The sequence below is a fragment of the Mesocricetus auratus genome, unplaced genomic scaffold, assembly GCF_017639785.1.
Source record: "Mesocricetus auratus isolate SY011 unplaced genomic scaffold, BCM_Maur_2.0 Super-Scaffold_100707, whole genome shotgun sequence".
In the NCBI taxonomy this organism is placed as follows: Eukaryota; Metazoa; Chordata; class Mammalia; order Rodentia; family Cricetidae; genus Mesocricetus; species Mesocricetus auratus.
In genome coordinates this window covers 3,545,442-3,570,431 of record NW_024429269.1, presented here as the reverse complement: position 1 = coordinate 3,570,431, position 24,990 = coordinate 3,545,442, and the positions used below count along the sequence as shown (strand labels likewise).

Here is a 24,990-nt window from a genome sequence, read left to right as displayed (position 1 = left end):
GGAAGTCAGAGAAACAAAGGCTGCTGGAAGCAGAGATGGATGGGAAGGTGGCTGCCACCCTGGGCAAGCAGGGCTGCATTGTAGTGAGACCTGTCCTGTGGTCAGGTCTTGAAAAGATGACCCTTGCAGAACATCCGTGGGGAGTAAAGGGAACAGGAAGGCCACTGTGAGGGGTGGCTGGCAGTTGTGTGGCCGGAGCAGGTCATGGCTAAGGTTGTGGGAGACAGTGGTCAGGGCTGGGGATGATGTGTAGACAGTGGTCAGGGCTGGGGAAGATGTATAGAAGCTGCAGTCAAGGACAGATGGCTGTGTGTGGGGCGGGCATTAGGGAGGGTGTCAAGGTGACAGATCGCGTGTGGCGTGAAAAGAGGTCAAGAAGGAAGGGCAAGTCCCTGAGTTGGCAAGGCCTGAGACCTGCGCATCAGGGAAGGGTCACTGTCTTAAGTGACCCGAGCCTGAGCTGTGGTCTGCAGGCAGCCGGCCCTGCCTTTGCTAAGACGGGATGGATGAGGTGGAGCTGGAGAGAGGTAGTCACTTAAGAGTTATGGCAGTGACCGGAACAGCTATGTTTGAGGGTGCTTGAGCAGTAGAGAGGCAGAGCAACCGCTGCAGGCCCTGGCCTACTTCCCGAGACGAGCGGGCAGGGTGGTGCTAAAAGACGACCTGGTCACCATGGCTTCTGGGTGGCTTCTTCCCTGTCTACTCCTATTCACCTGCCAGGAAATTGTCACACTGACAGTTCTTGACACCCCAGTGTAGCATCTGCCAAACTCCTGGGCGGCATCTACTGACATCCTCTGGGGTGGTTTTGCCAGCTTCCTCCTGGATGAACTTGGGTCACCTCCTCTCCTAGGTTCATGTTCGCTCTCTCAGTGGGGACTGATGCCCTGGAGGAGCAAGAGCCAGCCTACCTGGCGGCCTCCTTGGTCCTCAGCAGGTTTCTGTGCAAGGATTGTTATCTCATTCTTGGTACTGCAGGGCGAAGGGGTTGTCTGTCTCTGGTGACCACTGTCTGCCGTCTGGAGAGGCTTCTGCCCTGGCCCCAGGCTCACTGGTGTGCCGGGACCCTGTTGAACCATGGCAGTGACTGAAGCACCTATTTTTCTGGGTTGGGTGGTGGCATGGAGGTGACAGCATGATGGGCACAGTAAGGGAGGTGGCTGTGTGTGACAGGCTCCTCCATGAGGCTCCCTCCTTTTCCTGCAGGAAAGAATGACGGCTCCATCGGTGGGAAGCAGTACTTCAGGTGCAACCCTGGCTATGGACTGCTGGTGAGGCCCGGCCGAGTCCGAAGAGCAGCAGGCCCAGGGCGCAGGCGCAGTGCAGGGCTGCAGCCTCAGGGAGCCTCAGAAGTCCGCAGGAGTGCTACCATCTCAGGCTCCGCCACCAATCTGGCCTCACTGACAGCTGCATTGGCCAAGGGCGACAGGAGCCACAAGAACCCCGAGAACCGCAAGTCCTGGGCCAGCTGAATTGCACCTCTCCTGGCAGACAGTGATGGGAAGGGGGAGGCCTTCTGGTACCTCCCTGGAAGACACCCCTTCCATGGGAGCAGGGCCATGAATGCTTTTTGCACGATGCAGGGATGGCTTTCCGTCCTCCCTGGGAATCTGGAAGCTGTGTTTCTTCCTCTACTTGATGAAGGCAGAGGCTCCTCGGTTGTACTCCTCCGATTCGGGTTGGAAGGTTCTGGGAGCCCAGAGACTTGTGGGATGGTAGCTGGGTGGCAGGGCCAGAGTCAGGCCGGATTCTCCCTGACTGCTTGAAGTGAAGGAGTCCCAGCCAGGTTTGTTGGGCTTCCCTTTCCCTTACTCTGCTGACTTTACTAATGTCTTAATTTAAATAATGAGCTTAACTAGTGTCTTGCCCATCACACACGGGAATTGATGCCCCTGCCCAGGGACCAGCACCCAGACGGCCCTTCGTGCACCAGACGCGTCTTCAGTCCTCCCTAAGCCATCTCCTATCCTCCAGGGTAGCACACGTCTCTGGGAGGCATCTTTGCAGGTGTCCAGGCTTTACACCACAAAGTCTTTTCTGTCGGCTATCCATTTCCTAACAGGATGCTTGAACTATATTTATTTAATTTATTCTTTTCAAAAGCTGCAATAATCCTTGAACCACAATCATTGTCATCCCAGAATACTTGCTTGGGGCCTGCCTCGCCCTTACTGGCCACTGGGTACCGGGAGCTGCAGCCTCTTTCTTGAATGGCGGCTGCTTGGCCAGCAAATGAAGCCGTCCTCGAGTTGCCTGATTGCAGACACACCATGGCCTTATTGTCACTGGGGTGAAGGCAGACTCTGGGGCTTGACACAGCTCAAGCCATTAATACCTGTTTGGATCTGCCACGTTTCAGGGAACAACTGGATAGTGTTTGAGTCCATGACAATTCCTAAGCCCTGACCACAGCTGGGGGCCAACATCTGGACAGGTAGGCAGTGAGAGAACTGTCCTCCATTTTCCTTCCTCAGAGATGTGCTGCAGCCATGGTGTATCCCAAGGCACTACCAACCGCCTCCTTGCTAGGATATGTGTGGCCTCGAGTCCCAGCATGTGTGTGTATGGGGGGGGGGCTGAGTGGGTGGGTTGAAGTCACCCAATCCCTGTTGTCCCAGGCCCTGCCCTGTCCTCTAGCTCAGAAAGGAAGCCCTATGTCAGAATTTATACTGAATGTTCTTGGCAGGTTGCTGTAAGTTTTGACCCTCAGAATCTGTTGATTTTTCTTTGCATAACAATCCTAGCTGGCCTCAAATTCACTTTGTAGGACAGGCTGCCCTCAGACTCACAGAGTTTGCCTGTCTCCATGACCCTTAAGAACCACACCCAGAAAGCTTTTGTTGAAGAATTGGTTCAGTGAGGATTTAAGCCTTTTAAGGGAAGTTGCAGCAGGCTTCCAGGCCCCTGCCAGCTGGCTCTTCAGAACACCTCAGCCGCCCCTGGCCATGTGGCCTCCATGCTAATATTGCTGGCACTCAGTCTGGACAGTCTGTGTTGTCTGATTAGCCCAGTATAAACTTTACCACGTCTGCTTGCCCAGACCTTGCCCAGAGGCTGGCTCAGGGCAGCAGGAGGCTAGGTGGCTCCCTGGCAGAGGTACAGCCTTGTGCCTGCACACAAGTCCCAGCCAGGGAGTTGAGTGTTACTCTGCTCTGTCACCCGGGGTCTGGACTGGCAGATGGTCTGCCAGGAGACCCTGCCTCCATCCCCTGCTGAACAGCACAGCTGTCTGGAGCTGCCAGCAAGAGGCAGGCACCAAACTTCTAACTTCTTGAGCTGGCATTTTGGGGATACCCTGTAGGCATTCTTGCTTAGTTAGCACTGCCAGGTCTGCCTGGCTTGCTCTCGTGGCCAGCACAGAAATTCTCATTGTTCTTAGTTAGAGGTTTTGTCCTGTCAGTATCCATAGTGTCCCCCAGAGAGAAGGGCAGTCATTTCCTGAAGGGGCCAGAGCCCCAAGCACCCCCTTTGGGTCGGTCATGCAATGTATGTTAAGGAGAGAAGGCCAGGACTGCTATGCTGGGGGAAGGGGCCTTATGGCACCTGTCACTTGGGTGGTCTAAGACAGGATGCAAAGAGACTGTTGACTTCATCGTGTTAGCTGGGGCTCTAGAGCAGTGCATGTCCTGAGTGATCTGGCTTGGCCAACTGTTGTCTGGTGGTTCTGGGACCATTTTCTCTCCTCCAAGCCCCCACGTTCCTCCCAGCTCCTTGGACCTGAGGTTCCCCAGCTCTTTTTACCACCCCTAAAATCACCATTCCCACAGAGCCTGCAGGACCCCCTGTGGGTGAAGCACTCCAGCTTCACAGGTAACTACCCAAAGTGCCTTGTCCAGGATCTGCACCTGTGGGCCCAGCTTTGGGGCTGTTCTGTAAGGGCAGTCTGTCTTCACAGAGGCTCTGATGCGCTCATGCACCTTGCTGCTCAGTATGGATGGTTTAATGAGAGGGAAGTTTGGGGCCTCATGCTGGCGAGTTTATCTTCATGGGTGTTTTTTACGAGTCCTCCCTGTGTGTCTGTCTGCTGTGAGGGCAGGGAGGTGACCACGGGAAAGCTGGCACTTTGGGGTGGGTCTGAAGAGGGTCCTCGCCGGCCTGCAGGGCTTGGTGCCCATGTAGTACTGTGACCCGCATGTCCCCTTGCTCTTCTGGGGCTGCTACACTAGATGAGGACAGAGAGGCCAGCTGCAGCCTTGGTCCGTTACTTATGCTTTTTGGAGCAGACTAACACTAACTTGGAGCTGGGAAAGTGGTGATATATAGGGGCCAATGTCACTAAAATATCAGGTAGGCAGGTAGTGGGTGTGTAGTTGGGTTCCAATCCCAGGTCTAAGGGCCATTGTTTCTGGACTGTGTTTAGTGACATGGCCCTTGAGGACCCCATCTGTGGTCTTCCCACCACTTCCCATGCCGTAGAGGTCCTGTGTGGGAAGCAGATGACTCACGTAGCATTGACCTGCCTGCCCAAACTGCCTGTGCCGTGTTGCTCATGGAGGGTGATTTGGAGCCTCCTGTGTCTCAAGGCCCAGTCCACTTCAGGTCAGAGATTATAGGGCCATCTCTAGTGCCTTTCCTGGGGCCAGTGTCTAGCCTGTGCTTCCAGCCCCAGACACTACCCAAAGCCTCTTTCTCTTCAAGTCTGCGGTGCCTTCCTGTTGGGCTGTGGATACTCACTGCCGGTGTTGGACTGTGGATACTCACTGCCGGTGTTGGGAGAGGTGGGAATAGCATGGGTGTGTGTGTGGGTCATGTACAGAATGAGCTCACATGAAGTGATGTTGATTTCAGGATTACAGTGATTTGGTGCATATTAAGTGGGAATTAAAAATCCAAAGACCCTGTAATGAATAGTAAAGATGATTTATGTTGTACGAAGAACCAAACTACTGTAATTTTGTACCATAAATGCCTTTCCATCAAGTGACCAACAGCTTCTAAATAAAACCAGATGGTTTCTTGCGTATGTCTGAGGTCAGTCATAACTGTTCCTCCCTACCCTCAACTTGGGCTTAGGCTCACTGTGCTATCTCTTGGTGGTGGTCGGTCCTGGGGGCTTTCCAAGATGGACTGCAGGAGTTCAGAGCAGCAGGCCCCCAGACACAAACTTCTTGGCCCACAGGTTTGGAACAAAGACCCCAGGAGGCCCCATTGGCATCACTCCATCAGTCCCTTATAGAAGCCAGACAGCAACAGAAGTCCTGGGACTCAAAAGTAACCAGGTTTGTGTGGGGTTCCCTTCTTTCAGGCAGGGGTTTCACCATCTGCTTCAGCCTGTGAGATAGGCCCCACTATGAGCTCAGCTAGAGAGCAAAAAGCCTTTCCACTCCTGCAGAGACAGACATACCCTGGAGCAGGACTTTTAGGAAGAGGTATAAATTAGGGCTGCGTTGTCTGGTATTAGGCTGCCCTTCCTGGTTTGTGACAGGGAAGGGACCAGGCCTCCTCTGCTTCCCCTGGAGCCTCACTCTCAGCCACCCCATCACAGCAAAGCACCATTTTCAGGATACAGGACTTGCTCGGGCTTTCCCCTGCCCCGATGCATCATTCTGCCCACGTCTCTTAAATAGAATAGCCTGGGAATGCAGGGTCAAGGCCACCTGGAGGCCCCAGGAGGGTGGCCGAGAGCCCCAGGCAGCTTCTGTCTGCTGTAGGACTTGTTTGTACTCCCAAGTGCAGCAGACTTATTCTCAGAGATAAATTCTGCCAGGCAGGGGCAGACAGAAGTGTGGCAGCAAGGGGCAGCCCCGTGAGAAATGAGGCAGGATTCTGAATGGAACTGATCCGACACAGGGGTGGGACCATCTTTTCCAGGCTGCTGTTACCTGGCAGCCCTGGGAAGTGGCATGGGCTCTAGTGGGTGTCACACTTGGTTCACTCTGCTTACTGAATTACTCAAGGAACATGCACGCTGATCTGAAACTGGAGTAGAGCCAGCACTGGGGCCTGGAGGGGCCGAGGAAACCACTCGGATGCAGAGAGGAGGAGGTACCCAGGGAGATGCTTAGCCATGTAGTGCATGCGCCCAGGCTGAGGAGACTTAAGTTGAAATAGGGTTTTGGGGCCAAACCATGCAGACCCATGAGGTAGGGAGGGACAGACAGGCCTGCTGTGGCTTGTGTCCTGATCTCCTGAGCTACGTGTGCTGCCAGACTCCAGACTCCGGAGAACGGTTGTCTCAGTCTTCTAAGGAGGGGAGGGTCAGTGGATCTATGCTCGTGGGAGAGGGAAGGCTGGAACCTGGCCCTTGCTCTGCTTGCTATTGAAAACCAGAACAGAGAACAAAGCTGGTGCTTTCTGTTTTTGCTGCTCCAGAAGCAGCTTTTCAGACCTGGCTCCTTTAAGAATCCAGGGTGGGGCTGGTTGTGACCCTGGGGGCGGAGCCTTTCTGCATGCCCCTCCCCAAACACAGGCACACACTGGGAATGCAAGCAGGCTAAACTCCTACTGGGCCACTGTGGTTGGGGGTTTGGAGACCCCTAAAAGATTCCTTAGGGTGATCATGGGATACAGGTTGGAGGGTGGTGGCAGGGGTCCTACTTTGATGATTTGGTACTGTCATCTCCTAGCTCCCAGTCCCTCTGGAAATTCTGAAAGGCAGAGCTGGGGGCAGGGCACTTGCCTGAAATGGAAGAGGTCTTAGGTTTGATCCCCAGAACTGGGGGAAAAAACAAACAAACAAACAAACAAAAAGACCCTAAAAATGCACAAGGGAGGGTGCACGGAACAGACACCTGTGCACCTTCCACTAAATATTCAGATCCAAAGAAATCCCAGACAGCCTTTGCTCAGTTATACATTTTATTCTCTAATAGGTACAATACTAAAATAAACACAAATTAAAAAAAAGTTTTATTAAAACAAAACTGTACAAAAAAGCAGTATACTACATTTTAATTACAGAACAGTCTACTGTCCAAAAGGCACTAATCCAGAATAGGAGATACAATGAAACAGGACTCATCGGAACTATTTATCAATACAGTAGAGCACTTGTTTCTTTGAGCATTTACATCCAGAAACAAGGGCTTCTTGCTACAGTCATCACACACTGTTATAATCCGAGTCCTACTGGGAAGGTGCAGTATCACTTCCTAGAGCAGGCTCCACCAGGGGCCCAGAAGGGGGCTGGGGACGTGGGCAGAGGTGGGCACCCGAGCTTGCCTTGGCCTCTGGTGGGTTGGTTCTGGCCATTCCTGGCAGCCACTCTAAACCCTCTCCTGTTTAGCACCGGCAAAGTGGGTTCTGAGATGCTCCAGGTCAAGGACAGGAGGTCTGGTGACCCTGTCTGAAAAGGCGGCAGCTACCTGGAAGGGAGTCATGGCCCAGTGACAGCCAGGGGGCTGGGTGCTATGCCAGGCAGAGCCTCCCCTAGCTTCCCGGGTCTGTGAGTATTCAGTGATCTCGTCTGGGAAATTGGTTTCTAGAAGGGGAGTTTGCTTCCCAGAGACAAGTCAGAATGCCATGCCTGGCCTCAGAGTGCAAGCCACTTCCCTCCCTCAGGGCCACCTCTGGCACCTGAGGGGCACAATAGCAGTCAAGCCCTGCCCCCCTCTCTGCTGGGTGGCCAAGACACCTCTCTGAGTCCCAGCTCTATCATCACAGACTCTGGCCTGAAGAAGGATACTGCAGCTTTCCAAACAGTGTCATACACAGAGAAGACGAAGACAGGTATCTGATGTTAACAAAAATAAGTAACAAAGAAATGGGATTAAACCAAATCTCTTCTCACAGCGCCCTATACTACACCCTCCTTCTGCTTAGCAGAAAATTGTACGTACACAAAAATACAAGTACACAATTTTGTAGAACAGTCTGGTTTTAATATATTTATATATATTTATATTTATACGAGTGGCAGGTTAGTTCATTATATAGAGCTTTTTGCACTTTTGGCTCATATGCAACAAGGCTTATAAATTCAGCTTTAGCTTCCATTCAGATTTTATAGCTTTTGAACAATTTTTTCACATTTAAAGCAGCATCCAATTTGCACTAGGAGTCTGTGGTGATTACGGGGAAAGATGGGGTCAGGAGGTTATGGGGGGGTGGGACGGTATACATTCCAGTGTGTGTGGCATGTAAGGAGGATTCCATGTGGACAGAGCTTGCCATGATGACCCCTTGAGGTAGACTGAACACCTTACAGCAGACTCAGACACAGGTGTGACACCCTCAGGGACACATGGCACACAAGATGGGGACAGAGCAGAGGAGACACCAAAGGGAACACACAGACTAAGACAATGGCCAAGGCCAGGAGGGCGCTCTGCCCTCCCCCACTCACATCTGGCATCATGCTGAATACCTGCAACCTCCAGACATCTGGTCCCTGGTGTCTGGTCAAAACCCAGACGCCCGCTTTCCACTGCCCAGCTGGCCGTGCCAGCCTGCTCCCAGCCCCGCAGTGAACTACACAAGCTGCGCTCCAACAGGCAGGAGTGGCTCCCACTCCTTAGCATTCAGCTCTTGCTAGAATGTTCAAGTCCATTCAGGGCCCAGAACCCTGGCCCTCTTGATGCTGACTCAGAGCTGGCCTCCCTCTATCATGCATTTGGTTGACACTTCTCAGTTACACCGGGCCTGACAGGTGCTTGGTAGACCATGGATGCTGCATCTAGAGGCTGGCTAACAGACTCCTCAGGGGCAGCATGGTTTGCATGCTCCACGTAGCCAGCCTCATTTCCACCACCTCTTGGCCACTCACCCACAGCTTTCTTTCCCTCCTCTAGGTGAGGCAGTTTTACTGGCAAGGTCATCCATGCCTGTTACATGCAAATTCCCAGTGCTTGCACTACTCCATCTGAGCAAAAGAAACCCTGGGTTATTAACGAAAACAAGGTGCCTATATACGGACTGTTCCTTTCCCACTCTCCACCTGGGTGTGATACCAACAGAGCACGGCACAGCCACTAATCTGTCCTGTACCCCATATAAAGAAAGGCCCGGATCTAGTTCAGACTTAATTATTTTCAAAACGAAAAGCTCATCTTTTTAAATGCACACTGGGTCCTATTACAACTCTACCAATGATGGCCCTTGGCTCCCGACTCCCTGGTATCTGGGCTGTAGATGCGACCAGGGCTCCAGTACTGATGGCAAAAGGGCACAGGTGTATCAGCCATCCCTGCCTGCCAGCCCTTAGAGTGGAGATGTCCCCAAGTGCTGAGGGACAGAATTCTGCTCAGAGCCCATCTCACTCACTCCTGCTTCAGTCAGCTAGATGTAGCTAAGCAGACTCCTTAAAACTCCCTACGATCCGAGAGCACAGTTACATCAACAGAAGGAACACAGGAAACAACGACAAAGCCAGCCCTCTCCCCTTGCTTGCCCTCGTGACCATTCTGCCTGCAGAATGGCAGGGGCACTGGGTGGGTGGGGGTGCCCAACACCCACCTGAGGCTGGGTGCGTGGTGGGCAGGACAGGGCAGGGCACAGGTCAACTCTCGGACAGGTCCCAGAGGTTTGTAACTTGCTTAGGCACTTAAACATAAATGAGAATTTTATCCTGGAAGGTACTGTAGACTCAACATAACCATGGCCATGGAGGAGAGGCTGAGCCTATGATCTCAGAAGGCTGAAGGCTCTTCCAGGGGAGGCGGCTGCGACACTCTTAGCATCTTCCAGCAGAGTGTGTGTTACTTGCAGCCAGGGAAGTTATGTGGTGGCTCAGGGGCCAGTTTTCCACTGTGGTCCCTGATCAGTACCCGAAGAGGTGCAGGCTACCCTGACGCCCCATTCAGGGTCACTGTGAGAACCACTGAGAGAAGAAGGGAGCTTTCATAGTGGTGCTGTGGTAGAACCCAAGAGCAGGAAGGAGAAAGCTTGCCAGAATGGCCAGTGCTTGGAAAGAAAAAGCTCCCTCTATCTACTCCGAGAACTTTGGTTTTGTTTTTCTGGCGCCCATTTTCAGAGATGCAAGATGAGGTCCCCGCAGATTCCAATACAGTCAACGTGGGCATCAAGGCAAATGATAAGGGGATTGCTTTCCCAAAGCAGCCAAGAGCACCCACCTCCACTCAGCACACACGGCTCTCCCAGGCACCTCCCTGCCTGCAGACAGGGCCCAGAAAAAAGTCTGCAGCGTGGCTGCTGTCTGTGTTCATACAACTCTAATGCCATTTGGTTTTCTAGTCTAATGGCCTCAGCGAGCCATGGAATGGACAGACGGCCTCACACGTTTAGGCTGGGCTCTATTAGTTCCAGTAAAGCAAGATGGGAGGGGTTTCCTGGGTTCAGGAAGATACAAAAACAAGGTTGGAGAGATTCGACCTGGAAGCACTGGGAAGCTAAACCCTGGAGGGAGCAATGAACCTTCAAAGTCCCTGGGACCTGCCTCTGTCTCAAGCCCTGGGTAGGCGACAGGCACTGATTTTACTCCAAAATGTCCATGGCACCTTTGGCCACCAACAGAGATGCAAAATCTTGATCATACCAAAATGAAAGGCACACATACTCTTGTTCTCCAAATCAAGGTGTTTCAGGGCAGAGTGAGGTCAATGTTAAGACCACACTGGTCAGCTAGTGTAACAAGGTGTCGGCAGCCCCAGGAGACAGCCTGCTGGGTCCTTCAGCCTTGTTCAACTACTTTTCATTCTTGGGCTTTAAGGCTACCCATGATGTGACAAGAGATCAGAAGAGGACAGTGACCCAGCCAACTCTTGGAGAATCTAATTTTGTGAGAAAGAGCTAGAAAAGAAGGTGGAGAGAGGAGCATAGTAGGTCAGCTTGAAGATGTCCCCTGTTTGGTGTCTGACCAATAGTCACTGAGCCTACACGTGGCCCTGAGGCAGCTTGCTCTATTCCTGGATTCTGGATATTAAGAAGTTCTTATTCTAGGCTTCAATTTTGGTGTCCTCAGGCATCTACTTATGGGCAGTCAGTGTTGGTGAGGAGCCAAGGCCATGGCAGGGTGGCTCTAACACCAGAACACCAGAACCTTGGATTCCACGATTCCTTAACTCCCTTTCTGATTGTGGTAGAGGGACAGCGTGGTTGGTGGAAGGGTGCAGATAACATCAGGGAGTCCTAGTTGAATGCCAATTCTGTTCCCCCAAATGCCCACAGGTAATCCTATTGTTGTGCTGCTATGCAGGACTTAGCGTAAAGATCACAAAATTAGCTCAATGAGTGACTTTAGAATTGAATTAGAAGGCAGTGAAACTGAAAGCTAACAGAGATGGCTATGGCTCAGCAGCTGGGAAAGTAAGACAGGGCTAAAGTCCACTGTCTCAGCAAGACCCACAGGTCTCAGGGATCACACCTCTGACCTGCAGGCTGGGAGGAAGGGTTACAAGGTGACTTTTACAGAATGGTCACTCTTCCACGACCACTGGATACCTGCAGTGCATTTCACTGGAGGTTTTTGGGAGGAATCACACCAAAGCATCTCCAGAAATACTCTCTTCCTCACCTCTTTGTGTGTGCTGAGGGAAGAGCACTCTCTAGAACCTTCTAGGCAAGTACTTGACCTCAGCCATTCCCCACAGCAGAGCTAAAGCCAGCATCTTGGTTGACTAGTGTTCTGGGTGAGAGGGGACATTCTGTAGAAAGGGCGGAGACGCGCATCAAACCCGCAGTGTCCAGCCTGAAAAAGGACATGGCTCCTGGACTCCAGCTAATCTCACCTGAGTCTGGAGCCCCACAGGCAGGAGAGAGCTTATAAAAGGCCACTTAGCATGGGTCGATGCTGGCACATTCCTGTGGACCCTTCTGATCCTCTAACTGAATCCAGGCTCCTGCAAAGGATGGCTAGAAAGAAAGAAAAAAGTCCAAACTAAGCATCGACTGGAGGACTAGCGAGTGCCTACAGTTCCTAGCTGTGAGGACACCACAGGTTATGAGGACTGCATGATGCCTGCTGGAGGCACAGGTGCACGAAGGAGAGCAGTGGGGGACAGAAAGCATGGCTTCAGAAGACAGCAGAACGGCACTAGGAGGCACGCTAGCTGAACAAGTCTGATATGAGCAAGTAGGTGTGCAGACACACCCTCCTGCTCCTGGGGCCCGAGCCCACACATTCCTGTGTGAGGTCAACTGGTCCCTGTTCTTGTCACATTGTCTATTCTGGGCCTCAGGGTCCCATAAGGAAACCAATACTCAACTCTGTAAACTTCCGTGTGGCAGATACTCCCCTATGGTCATGGCAGTGGAGATAATCAAGTTTCCAAGGAAAAGCCTCAAAATCCCAGAAAGTCCAGTAAAGGAAGAGGTATCCCCAAAGGGAGGCTCTCCAGCCACCAGCAAGAGGATGGGGCCCAGAGGCTCTGCCAGAGCTGTCTCAGTTTCCAGCCAAAGTAGAACAGGTTCAAACTGGACAAGAGGTTTCAGAGAATTTGGATGTCAGGTGCAGCAGTAAGCAATCCAATGTGGACCTGAAATGATTCCCAATCCTCTCTCACTTGGGTGGGACACGAATCCTATGTTATTATTTTGGTTTACTAAGCTGCTGTTCTAAATGTTCTTGGGAGCATTATTGCTCAAAGGGAACAAGGATGGGTGTCCTGCTATTCTCAATCACATAAAGGACAGAAATCCTCTTAATTATGACCATGCCAATCTACAGCCTGCTAAAACAGCTAATTACATGTCAGGAGGACACTCAGTCATTCGGAACAATTGCCATTATACTTTTATATATTCATTCTATGCCACCCCCCCTCAATTACCATGGTTACAATTTGAAAAAAAGATCCAGCCAAACCTTCATTTGATCACAGTACACCATCATGAATTTGCAAGTTAATTATGGCTGTATGGAGCCAGTCCTTATTAAAAGAGAGAAGACGGACACGGAGTCAGGGGAGCTGGCCTCTTGGGTGTTCTAAGTGGGGCACCAAGTTCCTCAGCAGCAGTGCTCGGAGCTGTAAGCCTGAAGACTGGCCACAGAAAGGGCTTGTCAGCCAAGGATGACAGCAAAGTTCCCTGCGGCTAACCAGGGCTAGAGTTGGGGGGGGGGGGGGGGGCGCAGGAGGGGCTCCACCAGAGGAAGAAGCCTACCACATCTCACCCGAATGGACCCAATAGACTCAGTTCTGACTGCAAGTCAACAATGATAAAGCAGCTTGGGGACATACATCTGGAATCTCAAGGCAACCACCCTGGTGATGCGATGATAGTGACAGCTGACCCTTCCCTCAGTCTCATCTTCTCTTGGTTAGAGAAGAAAACCAGTTGTGGAGGTCTGGGTGGCTCAGGTTTCTGATTTTGTTTTCTTACCCCCCCCCCCCCACCAAGCTAGCATAATGAAGTAGCTACATAAACCTCTCAATTTCCAATCTTGCAGCTTCTAACAGTCATAGATGGGCACAAGGCTGCATTTCCGAGCATCTGTCAGTCCTGTAAGCTGTCAGGAGGAGCAGTGTCTCCCCTTCAGTTTAGAAACAAATGGCTTTGAGAAAAAGCCTTCTGGAACACACTCTGGAAGAGTTGAAGCCAGAACACTGGTCTGAGATGTGGCGGGTGTCAAAGCCTTCCCTGCTGCCTTTGTACGTCAGTTCTCTGGCGCAGTAAGGAAATCGTTCTTAAGTGACGGGAGACCATGCAGGACAGGCGCCTGTTCTGAGCACATGCTACTATGACAGCCTTAGGAAGTGGCTGGCCATCCATGGTTGCCTCCCTACAAATCCGCACAGTTGTCCGGGTGCTCACTGTTACAGGTACAACACACTACAGAGATAAATGATAAAGGGTCTTTGGAGCGTACAGCTCAGTTGGTTAAATTCAGTATGGGTGACAACCGGTGGCCCAATCCTGAGTAAGCATACTTGCACACACACGACAGACGCGTGCACGCACATACAGAGGAATCCTGTGTGTGTGTGTGTGTGATTTTGCCCTGGCCCCAGTGTATCCCCACCCAACTCCCACGCAAACACACGCACAGCAGAACTGGCCGATGTGTCCAGCCTTCACTTGGGAAATCTTAAAAACTAAGTTTGGCTCAGTAAAGCTGTAAGTGGATCTGGCTGGTCTCAGTACAGCCTCAGGGAACACAGTAGTAAAACATAGCTGATAATCATAGTAACAGGGTGACATCACAGAGATGGACAGAGACTGATGCACTGAGTGCAGGACCACTGACCACAAGAAAAGTTATTGCCTAAGAACTTGGTGAGGCTCACGGAAAAAGTTCAGGCTGCTGTTTTCTGAACAAGAGAGGAAAAACAGTTTTACAGCAGAGCTGAGTTAAATGGGAATGTCGCTTTTAATCCCAGCACTCCAGAGGCAGAGGTTTCTGAGTCTGAGTTCAAGGCCAGCCTCGTCTACAGAGTGAGTTCCAGGACAACAGGGCTACACAGAGAAACCCTGTCTCAAAAACAAACAAACAAAAGAGTGGGGTGTGGGGTATGGTTCTGCTTCTAACCAAATCCTTTTTGGGACCAGGGAGAGTAAGGATTTGAAAAGAACACTTTTAGAACAGGCTAGAGAAGTCATTGTGGAAAGGGGGATTACTCTCAGAGTGTAGACAAAGGCTTGGCAGAGTTTTAGCTACCCAAAACAGAAAGGAGGGTCCAAGTTCAGAGGAGAGAAAGCATCCCACGACATCAGCTCAAGACAGATGCAGTGCTGAAACACAGCACGGAAGGAAGAGAATCCATGCAGAGTTGCAAAGAGAGATGGGAGCGTCCTGATGGACTAGGGTCTGCTATCACTGGTGCCTGACTGCTATTCAAGAAGAGTTTAAAGCAAGAATTCCTAAAGCTAGAGAGCTGAGACAACTATCAGAACTCTCCGTGTGCTATCCCCGTGAGGTAAAAATAAATGCAGGGATCTGCTCCTAAAAAAAACCAAACCAAACCAAAACAAAACAAAAACAAACAGAAACACATACACACTCAGAACACGTATGGCTGAAAGATAAACCTCCCAGGAACTAGAGCTCTGGAGTGGAATACAATAGTCAAAACAGGCTTCTACCTCACTCTCACTCATGTCTTCCTAAGGTCACCTACTGAGCTGGAATGAAAGGAACCAAGGTACCCTCCTCCTGTAGCCTGCCTTATGTGGTATTCAACACAAACTTGGCTGCTGTACAGTCGTGTCTCCGGGTTCTGAGGGCACTGCATAGTCACACACAGGAGAGCACTGTATTGCCCTTCCTGGCTCCTCAGGTGTTGGCTGTGATTGTCTTCAGAAAGGCAGGAACATCTTAAGATGGTCCTTTGTTAACAGGTCATCATGTAAGGTACTATAAGGTGGGAAGTTGCCTTCCTGTCCAGCAACAGTAACCCAAAGTATTTGAAAAGCCTATGAATGTCTGCTCCCCTCCCTTGTCCCCTTTAGCATCTTTATTGGTCAGGAAGGCACAAGTCCTGAAAGAGACCTCTAGGCCCACAAGAAGTACAGAAGGAGGTGAGAGCAGAGACCGGCAAGCAAGGAGAACATAGGATGAGTCTAGGAGCCCAGCTCTTTTCCTTTCAGCACAGGAATTTAAGTCTCTAATTTAATACCACACCTGGAAAAGCTTAAGGAAAGATTAACCATCCAAAGAAAGGAGAATGAATGTGGCAGGTCTGAGGTCATTCCAAGAACTCAGGGACCAGGACACAAAAGTAGAATCTGACCTGGTGACCCCCAGAAAACTACCTGATGGTAGATTTGAACCTTGATCCCCAAGAAGCAAATTCCTACTGTGGGTCAGATAGCACAGGTTCTGTGTAAGGCTGTGAGTCTGTGGGCATGCGGCAGCTTCTCCGGCAGGACTAGTGACAGGCCTTCTAGTTAGCTCAGCAGGGTTGGCCTCTGTGGCAGCTGCGCTCTTCCAGGGTCACCACACTGAGACACAGAGCTGGCACTGCCTGTACCAGCCATGGCTCAGTACCCTCTGCTGCATTGCTCTCTCTCAAAGGAAGGTCTTAGGACAACAGAACATTTTGCTTTTCTGTTGCAGCCAGAGTTCCCTTAGAAACTGGAGTCGTCTTAACAGTCAGAGTCTGTTCCTTCAAAAAGGCAAGCGAGAACAAATGACAAGAGCAATGGCACCACAAAGATGTCAATTATAATAATCTCATGGTAAATCATGGATGTGGCTTGTCAGAAAAATATGGTCCCCCATCTCCTGTTCTTTCTGATTCAACTGAGAATAAGCCGATAAAAGTCGACCAAAATTGAAAGATACAATAGGTATATTTCTTCTTAGTAAACAAAAAGAAAGACAATGCAATCTCCTAAGTGAAATTAAAAAAACAAACAAACACACAAATAAACCATGGAAGATTCTAAGTAGGTGTGGGGGGCTTGTTCCTGAGAATAAGAAATGCTACTCTTAAATTTGTGGGTTCAAGTACTACAGTAAGAAGATGGCTCCATTTTACTTCAGTTTTTGGAGCTGGGAAAAATGCAATTTCCCCCTGAAATCCATGGACAGAAGCAGGACCAGGCCCTACCTAGCACCCTTCAAAGTCACGGACGTGGGTTAGGTGGGGTAGCATCCTCAGGCCCCTCAAAGAGGACTCCTCACATTTGTGTAACCAAGACTTACACCTAAAGGGTAATCCAGTCAGAGTGTGCCCTGGTAAGACCAGCTAAATGCTGTGGATACTGAGTATGCAGCCAGTGAGAAGGGGAAAATGAGGGTCCGTGTGCCCTCTTCTCTCAACAGCTTTAAAGTTAAACACATTTGGTGAGGAAGGAGGAGGTAAGGAGACAGTCCCTACTTTCTATCTTAGAAATTGGTTCAGATAATGGAAAAAAAGACGGAACCCTGCTTAATGGCCCACTCCACATTGCCCTCCAAACGAGGCTTCGTCAGACACACAAAGGAGAGATTGGATGAGGCAGAAAACACTTAGCCTCTCTCAGACACACACTGTGCCAACACACTGAAGACTGCTTCTTCTTACCCACAGTGACAGTATGTCATTTAATCAGGGTGCCAGGGTCATTTTCATACAAGGCCAGCAGATGTAATTTCCTCTGATGCACGGATAGTTCATCATTTTGCTACTGGATGACAAGGGGATCACAGGGTGACTTTATAACGCAAGTTCACTGTTTGGTATTTTGAGTTCTCAAAATGAAAAAAAGATTTATCAAATATAAATATCTTTAAAAAGTAACAAAAGTGCTACATATGTGATCAAGGAAAAAATTCCATTAGTTACTGCCGCTTAAAGTAGATTAAACTACAAATATTACCACATCCATTATCAATATGGCTTCCAATTATTAAATAAATTGCCTGTAGCAATATAGCTTTCACACCTCTACAAGGACAGAGTAAAGGGAACAAAGCAGGCACATCCTGCTATGTCCCACACACTCACGACGTAAGTGGTAAATGACCCCTGCTCCTTCTGCCCCTCGCTTGGCAAGGATCTGCATCTGTGACAGTCGAGGCGGCAGTCTTCAATACAGTCCTAGCAGCTCTGGGTAGGCTTCAGGTGATGGGTACAAAGCCTGACCTTTCACCCACGTTTGACCTCACCTCTATCCTTAGAGACCTTTTTGGTAGTAGGGAGGGGGCACCAAGAGGAGGCAAAGCGACTTGCACGGTAGGTGTCTCCAGCACTTTCCCAGGCAGGTGCCGGCACCGTGCTGTGGAATGTATAGAGGCTCTGAGAACTGGGCTTAGCAGCCATCCGACATTCAGCTCATGCTTCCCCTACTGCTCTCAAGCTGGGTTTTGCTTTTCAGAACTTGGTTTTTTGTCTTTTTTTGTTTTAGGATCATGGTCCCAAAGGCAGAAGGCAGTATGTTATCTACTAAGTCACACAGCTTGTGAGAGGAAAGGATGTCTGTGTTGGGCACGTTAACATTAACCACGATCTGAGCTGGGGGTTCCAGTGACACTCTTAGCACAGCACCCAAAGGAGGACAGTCTAGCCACGCTGTGACTAGGAGGCACGGCTTATTGCGGCTGAGTCAGTGAATCTCCGGCCGAGGCGGGGCTCTAGTGTTCCTTGCGCTCCATGGATACTTCCCGGACGGTGTCTGTTGGTCCTGTGCCGCTACCTCAGCTTGCATCCTGTCAGTCTTGGGGCAGGAACAGGGTACAGCCTAGTGTTACATGAATCTAAAGGTACTCAAGATTTTACACAGACCCTAATATTTGAGAACTGAGGGTTATCTAAATACCTGGAAGCACTTTCTTGGAATGCTAAGACGGAGCAGCGAGATTTTTTAGCCTCAGGGGCTGGCTGGGAGAGGGATGTCTGGTTGGTTGGTTATTACTTACTGGGATTTTAATACTGAGAGAGTATATGCAAAGGCTGAGGGCACCATGCCATCTTCACAGAACAAGACCCTAACGGCTACCTGACATACAAGAAACTGTAAGTTATACCGTAAGAACACATGGTAAGGACCGAGGAAAGTCTGCTAAGGTGCTACGTCTAAACTACGTTAACTGTGTGATCCTCCCTGATCAGTCATCATCCAGGGCCTCTGTCTTGATCTCATTGGCTCCCTGCCGGGCCAATGCCAAGATAGTGTGGTTGACGGCTGCCATCTCCACAGCTAGTGAGATGGGATCTTGGTGGTCACTATGGCTCGTGCTGTCATCCTAGATGTGTAGAAATAAGAAATGAATGTTATTCGTTGGCTGGTAACAATTCTCAAGCTCACAAAAAGGCATGCAGGGCCGTGCAGGGGACAGAGCATCTGTGGGGGAAATTGCCGAGTGCATCTCAAGGTGGAGTGAACTGTATTTAAGTAGACACTGAATGGACATGGGTCCAGAGACTGCCAATGTTTTTGTGACTCAACAAATAAAAAGGATGAAAATTATATGTTTTGTTCTTTCTTCACTGGGAATTTATTTATTCTACCAAAAGCTTGCTAGTGGTGATTAGACCTGAAGTGATTAAAATAAACTAGTAATTTGGGTTTTTCTGTTTGCCACAGATACAGCAGTAACCACTGAGTCCAAACTAGAACTCTCCTAAATCCACAAAGTTCTTAAGTGGCTACTGGAATCCATGGTGTGTCACCGCTGAGACAAGTAAAGAAGATTTAGAAGTACAGGCGCTTACACCTTACAAGTCAGGGAGGGGCCTCAGTTACACACGTTACACAGTCTTGTTAGAGCCGAGTGAAGCTCTCCACCCTCTAGGCGCCACACATTAAATAGGAAAGCTTCTGACAGGCTTAGTGGCACATGTTTGTCACCCCAGCACATCCAGGATGAGGCAGGAGACTGACTGCAAGTTCCAAAAGCAAAGCAAACCAAACCCAGACAACAGAGGAATGACACTGTGAAGGAAGCTGTCCTTCCAGGGTGTGTGCTGGGCACTGGAGGCACTATCACAGAGAAGGGGTGTTTCTCACCTGTCACATCTTCAGGGGACTCTGTACCAAAGAGCTTTGGAAAGGGTAAGCCCCTTGGGGGTAAAAGCATAGGATGTGCTGCCCCCAGGGCATCTGAAAAAAAAGATGGAAATGATCCATCTATGTGGGTCAGCTGAAAATAACAGGGATGTTCCTGAGAAAGATACAGAGCACTCTCCTGAGTCAAGGGTGGTGCCGTGCTTGGAGAACCGACTCTCTGGGATTGATAATCTTCTGGGACATATCAGTGCTACTATTTTCTTCTGGCTTTTTGACATCAGCCTTTAGGACTTAGGAAGGAATATGCAGAGAATCACATGCCCCTCTGGGGAGTATTGGAGTACACAGAGGTAATGAAATAACCAAGAAAATGAAGAGCACGGCATACTGAGGGACAGAGAAGCCACCAGAAGAAAGAGCAAACGCTTTCTTGCCAGAGTCTAGGGAAGGGATTATGTGTGTATCCTTTGAATTTCCCAAATGGAAGTGAAACTTACATCCTATAAAAATTTTAATGAAATCTGTCAACGTGTTTGTGGGTAGAGGGGAATGACCCCAACTGTACTTGTTGACTTATTCCATGCAGTGGCTACAGTTAAATACACATTCCCCAAGCAATGCAGGAAACACCAGGATGGGATGAGAAGACATGCAGGTATTGCCCATTTATGACAAGATGAGTGTGCCAATATCCAGAGAGACTCTGGTTAACCACTCCTCTGAGCATGAGGGCTCCCACTGCAATGGGGCTGGAGTGGGCGGGGCCTTATGTTGCACCCTGCATGGTCCATATGTAGGCACCGTCACCGCTGCCCGCGTGCCCCTAAGTGCTTCTCAAACACTGTGTGTGTGGTGAGTGGTAACTTGCTTGTTTGGATCAGATCCTCCTCTCTTCTTCTACCTTCTCTGCTTCTCTGCCTCCCTCTGAACTTCTTCCCTCCTCCTCCTCCCCATTGCGTGCTTGCCAAGTGTCCTGTTGTGTGACAATAAACCCATAGGGTGGATAGAGATTACTCACAGATTTAACAGGACAACAGAATCTTCCCACACGAAAATCTAACTAGACACATGAGCAAAGTGGAGGGACACCCGCTGCTCCCCCACCTCCCCGCACAACCACACCCACGGACTTGAGTCGCCACACTGGCCCACCACTCTGTAACCCGAAGCCACCGCTCAGCCACCCACCTGCTCGGAGTAGTCGTTCCCGTCCACGTCATCACTGTTGGAATGGCCTCCTGGACTCTGTACATCTATCCCATGACTCTCCAGGATTGCTGCTTCTTCGAAAAAAGCAAATAGATCCCTAAATTATCTGCTGCCTCATCACAGTGGCTGAACCATGTTTTTTTATGGCAAGGAAGTCAGAACATAGTCAATCTGTTTCTAATCATCTGCAAATGGGAAAAATTCAACTCTGTGTAGCTCAGGGTAGAGGCCCAGCTTCTACACACTACCTACCTGGACTGGTGGGCACTTCATAAAACTTACTAAGTCAATAGCTGTCCTGGTGGGGCTGTATAGAGCAAATGGAAATTGGCATGACCAGTAAGAAGTATGATTCACAAAGAAATGCAATCATACTTCTTGTGGTGCTGGGGATCAAACCCATGTCCTTTCTGTCACTGTGCTATCCTAACCCCTGGAAACAACTGCAGAAGCTTAAATGAACCTTTTACTCCTAACCCATCCACTCACGAGTTTTGAATAGTACAAAAATCCCGTCTTATCTTCTTTTTTAGTTGAATGCACATTTTCTCTTCAGGCACTTGACATGGTCTTTTCTATCCTACAGCTTTATTAAGTTATTGTTGGCCAGTGGAAACTTTATTTATGGTATACACACAGTGTATAGCAGTAAGTAGACTGTGACCTGACTAAACCCAATGTTAGATTTCTGAAATGCCCTTTATTGCTACTTTTGCTGCTTGTCTGCTGAATCTCTTCCATTCCAGCAGATGTTTCTCAATGTCGAGGTCACAGTCGCAGCAGTAACCAGAAGGCTGGGAGCATCACAATTCCTCTCTTAAAACCCCACAGAGGCCGGGTGGTGGTGGCACACACCTTTAATCCCAGCACTCGGGAGGCAGAGGCAGGCGGATCTCTGTGAGTTTGAGGCCAGCCTGGTCTACAGAGAGAGTTCCAGGACTGCCTCCAAAACAATACAGAGAAACCCTGTCTCAAAAAACAAAAACAAAAACAACAAAAAGACCCACAGAAATCCTTAATATGAGCCACACGAGTAATCCATTGCTCAGGGGTTAATTCTACAATCTAGAACACTAAGAACAATCAGCTTTATAAGTAACAAAGTTGTTATTAAAGTATAAATAAGATAGTTCAGGTAACATTGACCTTGCTATTAAAAATGCAACGAAGAAAAGCAATGGTGTTTCTAGTCGTAACTAAGTATTGCGATCACTTAGATCAGCAGCTCATAAACTGGCCACTCTTATCTCATTTCTAAACTTCTCATGAGAGAAGGTAATCTCTCTGATACATTACCGATATTGGCTCTCCTCTTGATCTCCTTCCGTCTATTAGCAAACCAATTATAGACTTTTAGAGAGGTAACTCGTTCCAGGTCGGACAGCTTTTTGCCTGTGAATGCATGCAAAAAAAATTCAGATAATCTGTATCTTACATCCAAGACTCAACTGTTCTCAAGAAATATTTCTCTGCTAAAAGTTGCTTTTGATTCTACTTATTGCCAAAAAAACAGATGGTATGGAATCTTTTTTAGCATAGTACTAAGAGCCCATTAAAATTATTACTGCATCAACAAACACATAAATGAATATACAGCTAGCCACAACTCAGGGAGACATACTCAATATTAAAATAAATCCCACAAAGTCTGTTTACTAGGGTTCCAGATCAAATCATAGTTCCCAGATTAGTACCACGGAGGCGTCATTTAATTAGCATCATTGAGAGGGATGCTATACTTTATGGAAGTGTACAGATAACATAAAATGACTTATCTTAGTTTCCTGGTATCTTAAGGAGATACAATGCAACAATGCTGCATTGACGGCAAATGGCTATGTAACTATCCGCCATTGTGATTGTTCTGGGACACTTACTGTCTTCTCAGCCATCACAGTTGATTCTTATGGAGATACCATCTGCACTGTCCCCTGCTCTCCTGTCCTCTTGTTTTCAGCTTTAAATCTGTATGTGCTTTCCACAGGGAGCAAATCCCTGCACTGAGACTGTGGGCCTGTGCACCCAAGGTACAGACTCCTCCCACCTGAGGGTAGAGCCGAGTGTGTAGGGTAGATATCACCAGAGGTTGGCTTTCTAAAGGAGACTAATCCCTCTTCACTGTATAAAACTCTGATATTCACAGTCTTTAAGTCATCAAAATAAGTGGCCATGCAGAAACTAGCTGCTTGTGTCAAGTCTCTGAAGTACACAGGGCATAAGATGCGTAGGAAGTACCACAGTGGTGCAGACCCCACGGAGACTTCAAAAGGGAACCACCATGTTCTCTTAGCCAGGCAGAAGTCATCCCAATGTGGGAAGCAGACAGAAGCCAACCCCCAAAAGCTGGCCCACAAAGAAATACAAATTGTGCAGTTTTATAGCAACTGTGAAAAAATGGATTTACATTCTTTTATTAACAAAATTTGCTTTAATTTTCACACTTTACCATTATTTCAGAATTGATGTTTATGCTAAATTTTGGAAAAACAAATCCATAATTTAAAAAGCCTTTCAAGGTCTCAAGTGTCACGGAGAGTCATTGTGCGTGAGCACCTCAGTCATGTCACATTAACATCAGGAGTACTATTTGGAGAACACTGGCTGGGACCTGCATTAGGAGGGCGAGTGTCCAGACCACTGAGTGTAAATGAGCCTTGCCCTCTGAGCGCACCTCCTTACCTGGCTTCTGTATGACTGCATTGCAAGCGTTGGCAATCTCTTCTCTCTTTGCTTCATCTGGGTATTGATTCTCATTGAAGTAACTGCAGGGGCAACCAACAAAGACACATTTTACTTTAAAATGTACCCAATTAAAAGGTCTTCTCTAAGATGTGATTTGGTATAGTCCAGGATGTCCACGAGAACTTCCTGGAAGAAGCCAATGTAAGGCCCATTTACCTTTTACTTACCTGTACTTACTGTATGTGACTAGTGGCTGCAGGCAGGCTGCTGTGCCTCTAAGATACTTTTTTTTTTTAATGAATCCACCTGGTGATGATCATCTTACCTGAATTAAGCTAGTCTTAGAAACATAATATTAAGCTTATTTTCATGAGTGATTCCTAGATTTTATATAGACATGTAAAACTGTGGATGTGTGTATGACATAACCTCAGAAGTAAAACTAATCAGGAAGCAAGAGGAATAAGGGAGGGGAAAGCTAAGAGGAGGGAGGGTAGGGAGATAAGGGTATAAACAATATCCAATATATACATGCAGGGAAACGTTAACAAGTTATTTTGGTGTGCATGACTGACTAAAGTCACAGAGCAACAAGAGTCATGCTACTAAAGCACCGGTATCAACACAGTTTTTTCTCTTTTGGTCATTTTTTTTATAGTAGCAAAAACTGGAAATTACCCAATTATCCACAAACAAGGGATGGCAGAACAAATTATGGGGTATCTATATTTATACACAACTATTTTAAAACAACTAGGAAGGAAATAAGTTAGCACTCTGTCCACTGACTTGAATGGATGTTTATAGCATATTCCTAAGTGAGAAAAACAATCTGCAAAATAATGTGCAAGCAAAAACGCCAAGAATTAGAAGATTCCTGTCTGCATGTGTGCTGGTTCACATGGGTAAAAGAGAATAATATACATCAGGCTGAGAACATGGACCGCTCACTGCTGAAGAAGGGGCTTAGTGGGATACTGACATATTTTGTTTTTGTACACTAGTAAGTAGATATCACTTTGGTTCAATAGTATTTAACATATGAGGCTTGTTAAATCTGTTGTTAGATCAAGGAGACGCATAAAAGGTAGATGGGAACAGAATGCTATTACTAGTGCTACTTTTTCTGACATCTATGAACTTAAAGAAAAAGAGAACTTTCAAACCTTGAACCTGGAAAGTGACAATCAGGCAATGACCTTCATTTGGATTTTAGTACATTTCTTCAGGGCCACCCCTTTCCTAAAAATCAGCCTCTCAGCAATGGCAGAAAGACCGCTCATGGCACAGATGACTCAGAGGCCCCTCTCCGCTAAGAGCGCCAATGTGATCCCTGCTGCCTTCTCCCTTGAGGTCTCTACATGGAAGGCACACCTTCACTTCAGTCTGGGTAAAGCTGCTGCCTTGCTTCTCCATCTTCTATAGGCCTCCCAACCGTATGCTCCCACTCTTGTCTACATGGTTCCTTGCTGTTTCTCTCAGTATAAGCATCTCCTCCTGCATGGTCCTCGGAGTAACAGAGTTCACTCTAAGATTCTTCCAAGCCACCATGCTCATAGCTGCTCCATGTCCATTCGGTCTTGGCCTCTGTATTTATTAAACTAACTTCTGGTTAGGCCATGGCAGCAGCAATATAGCTTCACCTGGAGCAGACTCAGTAACCAGATCTGAAATGTCACCCAACTCATTTACCCCCCCAATTCACCAAGTAGATATGAAGTACCTAACATGTGCTTGGCACTGTGGGTAAAGAATTGGTTTCTGGCATCAAGGAGCTCACAATCTACTTGGTGTGTGTGTGTGTGTGTGTGTGTGTGTGTGTGTGTGTGTGTG

The 24,990-nt window shown here is 48.6% G+C and overlaps 2 protein-coding genes across 3 annotated transcripts in view; one reads left to right on the top strand and one right to left on the bottom strand.

Annotated features, from left to right (window-relative positions):
• Kif13b (kinesin family member 13B) overlaps window positions 1–4,963 on the top strand; it is a 150,697-nt gene extending 145,734 nt beyond the window's left edge. For both annotated transcript variants that reach the window (XM_040740736.1, XM_040740735.1), the window contains one exon: window positions 1,207–4,963. In XM_040740736.1, the coding sequence (XP_040596670.1) occupies window positions 1,207–1,472 (266 nt within the window). In that variant the 3' untranslated portion in view covers window positions 1,473–4,963. The remainder of the gene's footprint in view (window positions 1–1,206) is intronic.
• Window positions 4,964–6,785: 1,822 nt separating this feature from the next.
• The window catches only part of Hmbox1 (homeobox containing 1), a 95,032-nt gene continuing 76,827 nt past the window's right edge, over window positions 6,786–24,990 (bottom strand). Inside the window, 5 exon segments of the mRNA XM_040740738.1 lie at window positions 6,786–18,502; window positions 20,168–20,239; window positions 20,455–20,549; window positions 21,772–21,867; window positions 23,155–23,237. Of these exon segments, the coding sequence (XP_040596672.1) occupies window positions 18,365–18,502; window positions 20,168–20,239; window positions 20,455–20,549; window positions 21,772–21,867; window positions 23,155–23,237 (484 nt within the window). The 3' untranslated portion in view covers window positions 6,786–18,364.